The sequence below is a fragment of the Sinohyriopsis cumingii genome, unplaced genomic scaffold, assembly GCF_028554795.1.
Source record: "Sinohyriopsis cumingii isolate HCF-2022 unplaced genomic scaffold, ASM2855479v2 utg000624l, whole genome shotgun sequence".
Classification (NCBI taxonomy): domain Eukaryota; kingdom Metazoa; phylum Mollusca; class Bivalvia; order Unionida; family Unionidae; genus Sinohyriopsis; species Sinohyriopsis cumingii.
The window spans coordinates 1,847,238-1,864,842 of NW_028315919.1; the positions used below are offsets into that span (position 1 = coordinate 1,847,238).

The 17,605-nt window shown below is 33.5% G+C and overlaps 1 protein-coding gene across 1 annotated transcript in view; it reads right to left on the reverse strand.

The window, feature by feature from the left end:
* Positions 1-5,741: 5,741 nt before the first annotated feature.
* LOC149773600 (transmembrane protein 50B-like) overlaps positions 5,742-17,605 on the reverse strand; it is a 33,032-nt gene continuing 21,168 nt past the window's right edge. Inside the window, exon 6 of the mRNA XM_089946292.1 lies at positions 5,742-16,204. Within this exon, the coding sequence (XP_089802418.1) occupies positions 16,159-16,204 (46 nt within the window). The 3' untranslated portion in view covers positions 5,742-16,158. The remainder of the gene's footprint in view (positions 16,205-17,605) is intronic.

Genomic DNA, 17,605 nt, shown 5'->3' on the forward strand with positions numbered 1-17,605 from the left:
TGTCAGAACCAGCTTCATAGTGTTTTTCCTACATAGTAACTATTTTGCATATTCCCCAAAGGTAAAAAGAAATCTGTCAGAATTTCTATATTTTAACTCACCAGTCCAACTTAATTTTGTTTGTGTACCCGTACGATTTAATGATAATGTTACCCAACTTCCACTAAAAACAGTGTAAAACATGTTGGGTTTATCTAATGTTTGTGCAAATTTTTACAATACAGTCACAAGTGAGCTTGTCTGAACTGAGAGGTATGTGCAGACCTTCCAACACTTGTGATTTTTCCATACGTTTTACAGAAATTACCCATAAAATACAGACTTACAGAACAAATTACGGAAATATGATTGCAGTAAAATCAGCATACTGGCTTGTCTGTGTTTTATTCTTATTTCATATTAGATTCAATGGCATTAGTCAGGGAACCAGACTAACTATACCAGAGTACCACAGCTTCTTTCAGCTGTACATATTTTGTGATGTAAAATGTCTGCATGATCATCCTGTTTTTTTAAATTAAAGGTCACTGGCCACCTATATTGTCCAAACATGATATTATTAAAGTGATAAACAAAACACATTGGTTATGTATGCACACCATAAAAATGTTTCCTTAGATTTAAAACTCTGCTTTATAAAATTAAAAAATTATTCAGCAATCTCTGTAAACGGTAGTTTCTGTGTGCCAAAACCGGATATGACGTACATTTATCCCTTCTATTTAACCTAGCCATTCAGGTGCTTAATTTCCCCATGTAAAGGTCTGTGTGATATACATGGCTGCCAACCCTCACGAATTTGGTGTGAATTTCACGACTTTTTCAGCGATTCACGGATTCATGCCGCAAGCCCAAAATTCACGAATTCTCTAAAACTCAATTATTTTAAATCTTTAATAAAATAACCAATTTCCCGTTAAGTGCTATTCGTGATATTTGCAGTTGCCGAAATAGTCCGGTACTGCTGGTCACGATATTAGTAGATCTACAGCCGATTAGTACAGTTCGCCCAGTAGCAAGCATTTTAGCCTATTTTAATCTATATGTATAAGAGTAGTTTTACAAATGCTTTTGAGAGAAACTGGGACCTAACCGGAATTTTGCTCCGCACATGTGTCACCAACACTGATTTGAGTTACCGTTCAGCATCGCATGTAAAATCTTGAAAATGTCTTCACCACAAAGGAAAAAGAAATGTATTACTCCAAAAGTGAAGTTTAATTTGGAATATATAAAAAATTGGCCGTGCATTTTGCCATTAAACATCGATATTCATCATGCTTTTTGCACTCAGTGTGCCATTGCAGAGACGATGTGAGGAAGCACGTCAGTTGCAAAAAACACCTAGAAGTTGGGAAAATTAAGAATTCGCAGATTTCAGATCTGGAATATTTTAAACCATTGGCGGAAGACCTGCAGGCTACCAACGCTGAAGCATTATTTGTGAGTTTTCTTGTTGAACATAATCTACCGTTATCAGCTGGAAGAACCCAAAAGAACCACTGTCGCTCCTATGCATTCCTCACAGCAACAGTGACAGCGAAAGAGTATTTTCTTTAGTGAGGAAAAATAAGATGGACTTTAGGGCCTCCTTAGCTGCAGAAAATTTGTCAGCAATTTTAGTCACCAAGATCAACCAGCAGGCAAGAAGTCTGAACTGTTTAGAAACAAATTCATGATCAAGCAGTTGAGGAAGTTCAAGTCTGCCACAGTATCATGTCTTGATAAATAAATATTTTTGCATATATGTCGTGTTTTAGTTTTATTTTGCAAACTTGATACAGTGTAGTTTTGACGGTCAGAGTGGATGGAGTTATTATCATGGTATTTTTCACAAATTCATGTCCAAATTCACGACTTTTTATCCCTGTTTTCACTAATTGTGAGCCTAGAAGGTTGGCAGCTATGAATATAGCGTACGATCGTACTTTTGTACAGCAAATATGGTGCACTGTGTTGCATACGGTTGTAACCAAAAGAGTGATGATGGGGAAAAAGCATTCTTTTTTTCCCCGAAAAACCATATTTACCAGAATAAAAGTGTATTTAATCTGTGGGATCGAATAGGGGAGGGATGGGAAAGTTGTATCATTTATGCTGGATTATAGTGAATTTGGCCCAAAGAAAATTTGAAATACAATTCAACCAAACTTAACAATAGTTTGTACGTTCTTTTTCTTCAACAAAAAAGTAAATGCTTTGTAAGATAGGTTTTAGGGAGAAAAAAAACTAAATTTAAACAAACTATTGTGATATTCTTTGAAAGAAAATAATCATACTTCATAACGTACATATTTATAAGAGAAAACACAAACTGACATATCTTGCTTGTTCTAATTAAAATATTTATATACATTTTTTATGCTAAAATCCATGCATATTAATGATCTTCAGAGGTTGTTTTACCAATTAGGAGACTGTATTGGGTTATAGGATTTTGAATAAACTTGTTAAATAGTTCAGAGGTTGTTTTACCAATTAGGAAACTGTATTTGGTTATAGGATTTTGAATAAACTTGTTAAATAGTCTTACATCATCAAGATGTTGGACAAGTTTGGTTATAAGCAATATTTACTGAATTGGCCAACTGCTAAATTCTGTAAGTCAGGTTAGCAATATTCAAGAAGAAACAGAGATATGACTTTTTCAATAAAATATATTTTTTGTGAATAATTGTCTTTTTATACACTTAGCACTGTTTACTTGAAGACATGAATTTCAAGTTTAGAAAAATCTATCAATAAAAACAAAAAAAGGTTTTATTTTGGGTTACAAGACTTCATTAAAAATAAAAGTTTCTCAAGAAATTCTCAATTCACTAGATGTAACCATGAACCATTTATACTCGATAAAACAATAAATTCACATGGCAGCAGTCATCCAAGTTTAGTACAAATTTATAACATGTTAATCATTTTATTTTGATATGGTCAAAGACTTAATTTTGGTTTAGTTTGTGCCCTATTGCTTTTCCTAGGGTTTTATATAGCATTCTCTGCTGAGAAAGCAACTTTTAAGTAAATTATGCTTCTCCTTCAAATATGTTCCCAATCACATTACATTAAGAATATTAGCCTGTTACCTCACAAATCCAGCCCTGATAAAAGACAAAAATCAACTGTTCTATCTCAAATAGACAAAGGGCAATAACTCTTGCTCATGTCCTCCAATGTGATCGTGCAAGTTTTCTCAAAGAAATGTAATTTATTTGAAAATTTGCTTTCTCCAAAAACACGTTGCCCAGTCACAATATGTTAGGAGAATAGGTAATAAGAGGAGGGAATGCTGAGCATCTGACCTCTACCTTGAAAATCCTTCTATAGAATAATGCTGGATTCCCTGTGCTATTGATAACCCATTCTCCTAATTGCATAAGCAGCACAGCCTAGGGTCACTTGATCTGTAACCCATACATATGGTTAAGTAGATGATTATTAAATTCTTACCTATAAAATATCACTGCCGAAACCAACAAATCAGATAGACCATGTTGATTGTTTGCATTGGGTCTGGTAGTTATCTGTGCTGCTGGCACCAGACCTACCTGATTAAAGTTTGTATCTTTGGGATAAAAACTCGAGAATGTTGACTCTGCATGCCAGCCAACAGCTTCTGCAACAACTCTGATCAAAATGTTATGTTTGAATGTGAGGCCTGCAGAGATTGCACTAATCCCATGAGCAGTAATCTTCATGAGATGACTTGGATCTTGTGAGACCTTCGAGTATGCTGAGTGTATAACCCATTTCAGCCACAAAGGGGCATGAGCTGTGTCTCTGTGCATTTCAAGTAGTGCTTGTGTGCATGAAAAGGATCTTTCTTTTTGTTGCATGGCTGCTGTTCTTGACCTATCAAAGGAAGGTAGCAAGCAAATGACTCTTTGTTTACAAACAGACAGTAACCTATTTTTGGTTACAAAGTCTGGTTATGTCAAGAGGACCACCAAACCATCCAGTCTGAACTGAAGACAGCTTGGGTTGACAAAAGGGCCTGTAGCTTGTTCACCCAGCATTTTATAGCTAAAGCTATCAGGAAACATGTTTTGCATGATAATAATTTAGCAAAGTTCGGGCTAAAGACTTGAAATGAGCTATGTTAAAAGCATGGACACATTCCATTTTGGGAGACAGATTTTGGTTGATCACAATTGGCTAAAAGATCTGATAGATCTTTATCATGCCTGATATCATGGGGTGGTAGCCTTTGATAGTAATTGGGACCAACTGTTTCTCTTTGAAAAGCCAGAGAAAAAAGTCAGCCAGTTGAGGGACTGAGGCAATGAGAGGGTTATTGATATAGCATCAGTCCCTGACAACATTCCACTTTCCCTCGTAAACCTTCCAAGTGGAGTACCTTTTTACTCTCAATGCTCTCCACAATCGAAGGTTCAAACTGCTTGTCTCTCAAGAGCCAAGCATGAGGAATGGAACACCCATGACCATGGTTGCTTGAGAAGATTCGGGTTGGCCAGAATCTTCCTGGGCAGATCCATTGCCAAAATGAGACGATTGGCAACCCATGACTTGTCCCATCTGAGAGGTGCTACCAGAATCATCTCACACTTCTGACCCCATAACTTCTAGATTATTTCTGGTACCAAGTTCATGGGAAGGTAGCCAAATGTCCTAAATTCCATCGAACTGATTAACAGAGCATCCATGGCCCAAGCTTCTGGATCTGGAACTGGAAAGACAAGAGTGGGCAACTTGTGATTCCACCTTGTGACAAAAAGATCGATCATTGAATGCCTCCAGAGTGTGCAGATCTGAGTAAAGACCAATTGATGGGGAGACCACTTTGAACACTAAAATGGCTTGGATTGTTGCGGGTAAAATGTATATCAGTACAGCAGCGAAGCTAAAAATGATGGATTAGCAAAGTAGCAGGCTAATATTCCAAAATATGATTGGGGAACATATATGAACTCCAGCACACAGAATCCTAATGATATTCAGGGGGAAGTAAATGTGCTTCATATATATGACCAATTATTACTGCTGTTCAGTCCAAGAGACTGTCATTGTCATAGTTTGTGATGTGCACTGTGGACAAATTCAAGGCTAAGTGAGTGATATATGGCCACTTGTGGAGCCTGTTTCAATGGTTTTTGAAAAATGCATAAATACATGTAATGATGTTGCTGTGGTCTCTACCAAATTCTTGTGACCTTTGACCTTTTTATCAGCCCATTGCTAAGACCATTGTAACCTGTTAAACTGGTGCCAATTCTGGTTAGAAACTAGCATGAAGCAGAGGATGCAACCACTTCCTAAAGCTTTAATTAGCCACAAGAATATGCCATATATGGCAAAGAATCTGATGCTAATCCGAGACATGATATTTAGATACAACTGTTTAAAATTTTTACCATCAAATCTCTATATATTTTTACAACCATTTGTTAACTTGTTTTCAAAATGGCTGCTAAAAATTCAGTCATGGTAACCATAGACGTTCATATCATAAAAATAATCTATAAGCATTTACTACTCGGATAAAATTTCAACAGTTACATCCAAGGACCATGAAATGTTTCTTCTTGGACCATTAATTTTGACCTAACAATGCAAAATGGAGACAATGCCCATTCTAAAAAGCGAACCAGTTGGACATTGTGACTGATTCATCTAAGCACTGTGATGTTTGTACCAGGAAAGAAAAAAGCTGGGGCCATTGGATTTGATTGGAAAATTATTGTTGCTTAATGTGAATATTATTGACAAATGAAAACCGCACAAAATTCACTATACTAGATTTATTTATTAGACACCAGTTTGACTAATAAACCAATTACATTAATAGCAAAACTTATCACACTAAATCTGGTCTAATAAATGGTGTTTTATATATATAGAGAAAGAGAGATGTTGTAACAGAAATTCAAATATAATGCAATTTTAGCATGGCTCCTGAATATTACAATAATTTCGCTTATTTCTAGAAGTACTACAAAACTTAAGTGCCCTTATAAGCATGAATCTGATTTATTTATTAATTTAGTAAGGTGTGTTGTACTCTTTAAGAAAATGCCTTACTGTTTTTTGTTTTTGTTTTTTTAATAAATTTAATGTTCTCCTTATTGATTACTGAACCATCAATAATAAAGCTATCCAGTCTATCTAGTGATGATCTTCAGTGCACAGCTGTTGCTCAACCAAGGGTTAACAATAGCCAACAAATGCTTTATCAGTCATCTGGCATACTCAATCATGCACTAAACATGGTGGTGGTCTAAAAATGTTTCACACCCGTTTATAAATCAGTACTCACTTATTTAGGGGAAAACAACAGACAACCAATGCCTTCCCTATCACCAGTCACATGCACATCTTAAAAGAAGTTTATTGCACAAAATGTCAAGAACAGCTTCAGTCATTGCTACTTCCACCCTCCCAAATTCTAATCCTTTTTATTTTAAGAGTCCAAAATACAGACAGCAGCTCCAAATCACTGCAGTATAAAAAAAAACAATTTTTTTTGTAATTGTATTGCAAAAGCTACATGTATATAGATGTACTGTTGTGAACCATAGATTAATAATAATCAAGCATACTATTCTGTTTTTGCTTTGAAGTTGTGCGGTGTTCCACAAGGGTCTGTTCTTGGACCTGTACTCTTCATTCCATACACTCAGCCGCTTTCAAGTGTCATAGATCTTCATCCAGTGTCTCACCAATTCTACGCTGACAACACCCAAATGTACGAATCTAGACACCCAACTGAAGTTGATGCTACCATTCAAGGTGTAGAGAGGTGCATTTCTGATGTGAAATCATGGATAATATGTAACAAGCTGCAGATGAATGATGATAAAACTGAGGCCATTCTGATCACAACACAGACTTTCTCAGTTCACATCCTTTACCTCAAACAATATCAGTAACACCAACATTAAATTAACAGTCAGTACGAAACCTAGGTGTCACTCGGAACAGTACTCTCACGTTGCACCAACATGTCATGAACATATGCAAGGCTGCATATCTTGAGTAGAGACGCATCAGCTCCATTTGCAAATATCTTTCAGTTGGTGCCACTAAAACACTTATATGTTCATTAGTAATTTCAAGACTGGACTATTGTAACTCAATTCTGTCTGGTTCATCTCAATATCTACTTCAGAAACTTCAAAACACAGCTGCTCGGAATCATACTTAGAGTACCATGATCAGAGCACACCTCCCCGCTGCTCTGTACCCTACACGGGCTATCCATTCAATCCAGAATCAAACACAAATTTTTTTCTCTGTGCTATGTTTCTCTGACAAACTCCAGTCCAACATACCTATCCAACCTCACCCATGTGTACACACCAGCAAGATACTTACGCTCCTCTTCTGACAATCATATACTCATTATTCCCACTACAAAACAAAGTTATATGGACGTTCTTTTGCATATCAGGGCCCAGCAACGTTGAATGAATTGCCCACTGAATTTAAACACAAAGACAGTGATCCCATTCAAGAGTGCTCTCAAAACTCACTTATTTCGACTGCAAGAACAAGCTTAAAGACCTAATAATGTTCCCTACCTTAAATATTTTAAGCATGTTGTTTATGTTTTTAAATTTCATGGTGTTTGTTTTTTGTAATAATATCATTGTATGTTGTGTTTTTTATTGTTATAGGTGTTGTCTAATGTTGTAAAGCGCTTAGAGCTTCTAAAGATGAAACGCTATACAAAGTCCTGATTATTATTATTATTATTATTAAGTAATGCAATCATCATAAATAAAATTTCAAAATAATGTTGGGTATTCATTTATATTTTCATATGTATTTCAGAGAATGACTTGAAAGTTTTTGTGGAGATCTTTTTTGCCCATTTTATTAAATGGTTTATTCCCAAACTCTGCTTAGGCAGTTTACACACCTGTCCAAGTGCTCATCTTGTGTACAGTAAAAGATCAATACTCATGAACTCTTGAATGATTTTTTATTCAGCTGGCCTAAGTGGTTGGAGCACCTTCCTCAGATGCAAGAGGTCATGGGTAAGAACCCCTGTGGAGCCAAAGATGTGTAAAAATGGTAAGAGCAGCTGCCTCAGTTGGTGCTCAGCATTAAGAGGTTAGTGTTAGGCCTGGTGTCCTGATAATGTGACTGGGTGGGACATGATGCCACATGTCTACAACATGATGCCCCAGTGCTATACATCACTATAAAAGTAAACACTGTAGATGTAGCGATATGACAAAAACTGTTGAAGCTATGTTAAAAATATAATATATAAAAAAAACACAAAACACATATTTGGTACTATTGAAGCATAAATCATTTTTATTAACTCCCAATGTCTGATATATGCATCTTACTGTCTGTAAAAATATCAGACCCTAGGAATATATCCAGCAAATATGAATGTGTTGGAAAATATGGTGTTTTCTAAGCTAGTGTTGGTGTATTGGAAAAAAATTGGAAAGTTGGATTGTAATGGGATGTTGGAAAGAAATGATGGAACATGTGCTTCTTTGTGCATATTTTCATTGCAATTACTATTATGGATGCCAATTTTCTTGTACAAATTTATGTCCCAAAAAAGGATTCTCTACCCCAAAAAATAAATATTAAACATTTAATAACTGTTTTCATCATTTCTCATTTAATATACATGAAACTAGTAATTGCATCAATGACACCATTATTTTTGCAGATGACCCTTCCACCTTCTCGATCTTGTACATGATGTGCAATATTTCTTAAGTTAACTGACTTTGCTGGATATTGCAAGATATGATGCATTGCATGATGGCAATTTGTTGATACTATCTTGTTATAGCAGGGTTTCAATCTCTGTGTGTGTTTTTGAGTGTGAAGAAATATATATATATATATATATATATATATATATATATATATATATATATATACACACACACAACTCCAAGTTTGTACAGTCATTTACAAATAATAAACATGCAAAGTTTGAACCATGTTTTATTCAAACTTCAGATGTTTTATGAAAATTGAATCTGATTCTTACAATGTTAACAATAATGAATAATAAATAGCCAATTATGAATACAATTTTTAAACTAAGCACTTTTGTCACAAATGGCACTGTAATCATCACAACGTAACTTGATGTTGTGTAAGCATCCAATATATAAACGTAACCTCTTTCCTGGGGAAAAAACCAGTTCTGACTACCAAACCTGACCACTGACATGCAGCAATATTGAAAATCACAATACTCCTATGTACAAAAGTTTATAAAATTTGACACTTACCTGTACTTTGTCTAGAATAATATAAAATTCCTTAATTTCATACAAAATAGGATAAAACTTGAAACTTAAGTAAAAAAACTTTTTCCATTCAAGCATGAATCCACCTATCCTTCCCCATGAATGGCTGTAAATCATATTCAATACATAGACCAAAACCAAACTTGCAGTACAAGTACATCTTGGGATAAGGATGTGTTCTGTGCTGAATATACATTGCATTGACCTATCTTACAGGGTCAATTAAGTACTGCTAAAAATCTGGTCTCAGCTCTAATTCCACCACCAACTGATCAATGGCTGTCAATGTTGTAATGTGGGTGCATCTTAGGATGATGTTTTTGGCACAAAGCTAAAAGGTTGTTGAAACCAAAATTCTAGTATTATTCAACACTGCTTACAAATAATAGTCCATAGCACAGAAGTGTGGGTGTATTGTGACCCACAGCTGAGTAACTCAGAGTTTGAAATATTTGTGAAATAAATTAAATGAACCCAGATAATTAAATTATGTATTGGATCTTCTTTCACATGCAAGTTAATCAGCCCTTGTTTTGCAAAGATGAATAGAACAGCATGTACATATGTACTCATTTATAAGGTGAAGAAAATCACAAACAACAAAGATCCTGAAACGCTGTGGCTCAATGTACCTACAGCTCAGGGTCCATGTTGCTTATTCTACTGATTACTTCCAACAAATTACACAGACCCAGATCTGCCAGCACATTACTGAACAGCAGATCAGGGTGTGCAGTTGGATTTGTCAGACATATAAGTGAGTATATAGGGTATACAGAAAATATTACATGCAATGAAGGCTGCAGGCAGCAACCTAGAATTGTATTTACAAAGTTCAACTTTTGTACATTTTCAATATTGTCAATAACATGTTTTTGTGCATGTGTGTAAAAATAATATCTACTGTGAATAACTTTGAAAACAATAATTATGCACCTTCTATTTACAAATAAGCTTGTACACTATAAGCTATCTATAAAATTATTTTAAAAAATACTGGAAAGGTGCAACAAAATGATTTAAAAAATATACAAATATCAGGTGTGCAATCCATTTTGTGTGGAAATTTGAAAAGTGATGGTGCAATTTCAATGACACAAGTTTATGGCATAGTGGACAGTCACACTGTTGGTGCACAAGATCCTTCAAGTGACATGAAATCTGACAAGGTTTCACCTGTGGGGACAAAGCTATCAAATACTCTATAGTGTTGGCCATCAAGAAATCATTAGTAGAAAGCAATTACATGCATCATCTGAAACCTGTTCTAAACATTAATACTTCTTACATCATGCAAAAATATAACAACAAATTTTAATCCTCAATTTATCACATAAAAACATGTTGCTTTACATAAGGTATTTTAACTACAATGGCTATTTATTATATAATTTGAGAACTGCTTAACTGCTCGATAAATTATGTTGCTCTGCTCATAATAGTTTGTCAAGTGAACACACAAGGAAAAAAGAGAAACCAGAGATAGTAGATTAAATAAAATAAATATCCTGCTTTATTGCCTCTAAGTCTAATTTTGGATAGGGGAGATTAGTGGTAAATCAGCTGTGCTGATAGTTTATATTTCATCTGCCTACTAGCCACTGGATATGATAATTGCTTTATTACTTGGTTTAATAATAACTCTAAAAGAAACACTCCATTCAAAAGTAATATACTCTCATTATAATTTACACCTGTCAACTGCATTTCCTTCCTAGTTTCACTACAGTTAAGATGTCCATCTACAAAATGAATACATTTTATTCTCCTATTCTCATTCATGTGTAAATTCATACATTTTATAATTCTTTATCTTCATTAATTTATTTGTACATCTACTCTTTCACTTTAATACTCACATTTCTGCAAATAATAGTTTGAAGAAAAACAACTTGCCATAAATATGTCAAGGCAAATGGTTTTAATTAAACTGATGTAGCCACAGTGGAGGAATTGCTGAAAATTGTTTGATTTTTATTCTGTTTGTGAGGAAACAAATGCTCATGGAATCAGACAAACTGAAACTTTTTGAAATAATTCTTTACATTCTCTCTTTCCCTCTGTGTCAATCCCAATAAACCTTGTCTTATAATTCATCTTCGAGACAACATTATGAAGGTTTGTCTTAAATTTTTCTCATCCTCTAGGTAAGAAACGCCTAACAAATAAAGATTATTTCTCACCAAGTATGCTATGATTTTATAAAGATTGTTCAAAATATTTAAAAGGTCATATATCGGTTTAACAAAAACAGACTAATGTTTTAACTGTGTTTGTAACTTATTTAGATGATTATAAATTTCACTGTTCTTCATATTCTTCTAATCCAATTTGTGGTCACTTGACAGATAAAAAAAAAGTATTTTAAAAGAGCTTGGATTTCAACATGGTCAAATTTTCCTAGCAATTACGTTTATATGAAATGACAGAGTTGATACAAAATGCAGCAAGAAATGACAAGAAGTCACAGACCGCTCCAGTGGCCTAGTGGTTAGAGCGTCCGCCTCAGAAGCGGTAGATCGTGGGTTCGAACCCTGGCTGAGTCATACCAAAGACTTACAAAAATGGTACTAACAGCTGCCTTGCTAGATGCTCAGCATTAAGAGGTTAGTGTTAGGACTGGTCGGCCTGGTATCAGGATAATGTGACTGGGTGGGACATCATGCTGTATCAGTGAAAGCATAAAAATCTGTACTTTTTCAAGTGATCTATTATTTTGATCACATAGGTGAAGGTGACAAATAACATTTCCCTTCCAATGATTCTACCACTACCCATTTCTACTTATTTGCAAATTACTTACCAATACTAAAAATACATTTTTGTAATATGAAACAGCTATTCATCTCTATTTCTTGTCCACTCAGATTCACTAGAACAATGCCCCTTCAAATGCAATATGCTGCTATGAGATGTAATTGGGAAAGAAAACTGAAAAGTCCTCTACTGCCAACACCAACACACACAAAACACGCAACAAGTATGTAGGATACAGAATAATTTCTATGATACTTGTTTCTCAGTTGTGGATTGATTTTCATAATGCTTAGAATAAATGCTGATAATAGGACATCACTGAAAGACCATAAGTAACTGGCAGTATGGTTGTATCTACAGTATACCAGCAAATTATAATTAGAAAATTTCAAGTTGGAAATCTACTTGACACATGTATTATCTTTCCAAAACATGGTTTCATCACATAAAACACTTCTTGCTTGTGAAAATTCTTTAACTATGATCTTTATTAACAAAAGAAAAGAAAATCTATAAGCAAAACAAAATCCAGAACATCTGTATGAAGAAAATAAACATGTCTCCAAGTTATGAATTTCCATGAGGTGACAGCTTCCCCAAAATAGGCACTTTACAATATTTAACTCGGAGTATTTTTGAAGTTCAACATGATTTTGAAGAACTAATTGTCAACTGATGCAAAATTGCCAATTTACATCACAAACATCAAAGTACTGAGAATACTGATGACTGAGTTTTTTTAAAATTGATAATAAATAAATTTATACAGTAAAACACAACTTGGGAGGAATTGCTATTTATTGCCCTTTGTTATCATACACAGACTGCTCTATATCATTTTCATAATTGTCTAAATTTCTTCATGTCAATAGAGAATTTATATTACAATTCGAAGTGCTATTTACAAAATTATTAAAGTTTCTTTTTAAACATTTTCTACTATTGTTAAAAGAATAGCCATCACCAGAACAATATCCAAGGGACACTATCAAGTCTAATCATTTACCTATTATAAGGTAAAAGTGAATAAAGACTGCATGCTTTCACGACATACTGTCTGGTTAAATACCTACTATTGTGATGTACTTCCTTGATATGTCACTTAGGATATCGATTTCTAAATTTAAGTTCCACATTTAAGAATATAGTAAGTTCAATGAGTGCTTTTTTTTAAAATACAGAGAAGTTGGAAATCTCAACAAATGTACAAAAATGTACAGACGCGAATGTTTATCTCAGTTATTATTACAAAAACAATCCTGATCAATAAAGACAACGACACAAAGACTTCTGGTAATGTTCACCGACTTCAGAAGGTGAGTGAGAGATGAAGATTAGTGTTCATATATGTGTGTGCTAAGAACAGCATCTGTAAATCATAACAGTCAAACTATAACATGAGTATGTCAATATTATTAAACAAGCATCATGAAAATTTAAAAATAAAGTTTCACAAAAAAAGCTACGCTATCTAAAAACAACGGTGAGGGTCCATTTTAGAAAATTAGTTTAAATTACAAACTCAATGATTACATAAGAAACAGTTTAAAATAATGGACTCTGCATGGTATACAAGAGAAAAAGCTGAAGTCTTCTAAGAAGAAGCAGTTTTGATTTTTTATTGTTTTTCACAATGAGTCAGGTTTTCAGTTTTTGCATTAGTTGACCTTATCCAACATATTATCAGCTTGGGTTTCTCAATATCAAACATGGTTACTGTCTGTTTTATGCATTATTTGAACAAGGAAGCTTCTTAACAGCTGCGCAAAATATTCAAGTATTATCTCTTTAAGAATTTGTTTTATTTTTATCTTTATCTAGCAATGGGTGAAAACTTCTATTTTCAACATTCTCATCTTTTTGTGAGTTTTTCTGAAGTAACTTTAATAGCTGAATGACACTGATTATTCATTTTTTCAATACTATACATGCTTCTCTTTTCCCTAAAATGTTTTAAAGAAATCTCATTTGTAGACAGAAGTATAGCTTATATCCTTTAAAATTATCTTTAAATAAAACCACTGTGCAATGAGGTCATTTGCAAGATTTATTCTTTCTACAAAGACTTTTTCTCCAATACAGATTTCTGGAATTTAAAAACAAAAATAACCTGTGCAAATTTTGCCGAATCTCTTGATAAATATCAAATTTTCACCCAGTCTCCTCTGATGCTACACAGAGAATTCCATTATATTCCTGAGATACGAGATATTGAAGTTGCAAAAAGAGACCCTGAAATGACTCACCATGTTGGCATCATTTTAAGAGCCAAATGCAAGAATGGTTAGCCAAGAACTTTGGGTCAGTAGGATGCTTTCTCCACAAATGTCTTTCAGTACTGTTGATTGCATATGTTATGAAAACAATTACTGAAACTTTCTCTAGTATAGGTATCTTCATCTGTATGTGCTGGCACATCAGTATCATTTGCTGAATATTGAAATGCCTTGATGTCTTGACACTTTTGTATCAAATTCTGTTCATTATTTTTCATGAAATTTGTGTAAATGTTTACTATTTTTAGTCAAGTTGGAACCATTTTAATAAATATAAAATCTCTTCAAGTTATGACACTTCTTGTCAAATTTGGTCAAATTCTGTTAGTTTATTTAAAAAAAGTTATTAAAGACTTTTCTATTTTAAAAGCCCTTAAAGCCAGTATGCATATATCAAATTCTGTCAAAAGGATTCTGAAAATTAGTCATTTAATTTGATGTCTAATTAGTGTCATTTGTATAAATCTGGGAAGAACTCTAAAAAATCAGACTCAATATTTAATAGGATACAATGTGCATAAAACAAAAGCATACCAAATTTCATGGAAATATCTCAAAACGTTCAGGAAAGCAAACAAACATTTTTTAAGGGTATGAATAGTTAATAGTGCTTAAGACAAGATTGGTTATGTTTTGCACAACCCTAACAAATGACACACTCAGTATATAAATCTATGATGTCTATAACAAAATCAGATAAGGAACAAGCCAAAAATAATATGGAAATGATGTCCATGAAACGTACATATACATACATAAACTATGTTTTTACATAAATAAATATGCAACAAAATAAAAAAGGAAAAGAATCACCTATGCATAATATCTTCATACAAATGCCAGCTAATAAACCACTAATTGTAATTAAAACTTCAGACTGTACTGAAGTGGATACAATGCTGATAAAACAATGAGGCGGTGTTAGAGTTCATATTCCATAAAAATATATCCTATACAAAAATGTATTTCTCAACATGAGTGATGGAAGTTTCCATCTAGATAAGGGAAATTTAAGACAAAAGTTTAGTGCAATTTACAATCAAACCAGTCATCGATGGGAAGTGAAAAGCAGGTCTAAATGAAGTTAATTTCTACAATAATCTGGTTTAAAGGACCTTAAAATAGCTGCTGATTAAAGATACTTGATAAAGAATATTTCTTTAATGATATTAGAGACTATTTTTGCACAATACAACAGGCATACCATTCCAGTTTCCCAAAAATATATTTCACCAAATTGAAAATGGTAACCATAAACCTAGCCAACATGACAGTGCCATTATTTTATTTAAATGCCAGTTTCAGTTGGAATTACAGCAGGCAACCAGTTGCCAAAATTAATAAACAAATCTACCATCACTGTAATTTTGTGGGAAAAACCTGTAAATGTTGTACTTTTACTTAAGTTTGCTCCTATTACAAATTAAATTTTGTACAAAGAAATACCAGTCATACACATTACTCAGAGAATATAACCCATAATGAGTTGTAAAAATGGCAGAGTTGTACATTTCCATGTCTGCCACTGAAAATTACACATAACCGAATCTGAAAAGTCAATTACCTACTCCAAATTAACTCTGCTATTGTACTGTTAAGGTTTATTGCTTAAGGATTTTTTCCAAAACCTGGAAGTCAGATAAACTATTAGACCATGCTGAAATGGATAATAGCTTTTTTTGTCTAAAATTGTCAAACATTTATGCTAACAAATATTATGAGGTTTACAATACAAAAATCTTTACAAAGAATACACCCACTATAACATAATACAAAATGTTAATGTCCAGGCAGATATATGCAAATTCTTCTTCATTCACAACTTCTTTTAAAACCAAAAACTGCTCCTGAAATTCAGCATGACAAATTTGGATTTGTCATGCCCACAGATCTTCTGTTCTTCCAAACTTGAAAATGATGGTACTGAAAAGAAGGAGAATAAAAAAATTCCAGGAATTTATCTTGCCCACTTTTCACTGCATAGAAGTATAGATTTGTAAAGGAAAGGGCTAGGTGACAATGGTGACACAGAAAACATTTATTGTATATTTGTAAAGCAAGATACTAATGATGACCTAAAACACAGATATTTGGAACCCAAGAGAGTTCAACATTATGCAACCATAACTCCAATGAATTATATCAAAAATCAACTGATAATCAACTCTGTTTCAACTGTAACTCCAATCAAGTATGTCAAACATCAACTGATAATCAACTGTTTCAACCACAACTCCAATGAATTATATCAAACATCAACTAATAATCAACTCTGTTACAACCATAACTCCAATGAATTATGTCAAACAACAATTGAAAATCAAGCCATTTCAACCATATCTCCAATGAATTATGTCAAACATCAACTGATAATCAAAGCACTGTTTGAACCAAAACTCTAATGATCTATGTCAAACATCAAGTAATAATCATCCTAGTTTCAACCATAACTCCAATGAATTATGTCAAAAATCAAGCGATAAACAAGTCTGTTTCAACCTTAACTCCTAGGAATTTTGGCAAACATCAACTGATAATCAAACCATGTTTGTTACATCAGTATAGAGCTGCATATACAATTTTCATGAAACTGAACAAATTATTGTGTTGAAACAAAAGTGAGTGTCCAACATGGTGTCACAGCTCTGCTAAAGGACGCAAATTGAACAATATGTGTAAATGTGTAAACAGTCCTGGATGATATAAAAAATTCTAAGTTTCTCAAAAGAGTAATATCTACTGGATGGTATCAAACTCAGCAAAAGGACTGAGACTGAACTCTTCAAAGAACTTTACAACCACTTAATGGCATATATCCATAAACAAAATCAAGACTGTCACATGATTATGGAACACCACTGAGGTCATCCAATACCTCCTCCCTCTAATGCTGCACCTTACACAAAAATAATTTGCAGATCTTTGATCAAGATATCATATATATTTTTATTCTTCTTTCCTTGGTTTATTTTTCCTCTGTGCTTTAGTACAAATAAATCCAAAGACACATAGAAACAAATCAAAGTTCAGCAAGAAGTATGAGTCTTAATCTCATCTATGCAGACACCAGTCAGCACTAAATAATTCTGTATCACTGGCCATGAGGTAACTCTTTATTAAAGAAATTTCCAATCTCTTTGTTTATGTTTCTCTTCATTATTTAAAGAACTACAGAAAATTCTTGATCACTGTATGCTCATGAGGACGATTCTAGTACAGAAACACTTGTATTAGTTATGTTTAAAATTATGTTTTATCCTACAAATATGCATAAGTGGCTGAAAATTTTCTCCTGAATTTTTCTATGTACTGACATTGTTGAAT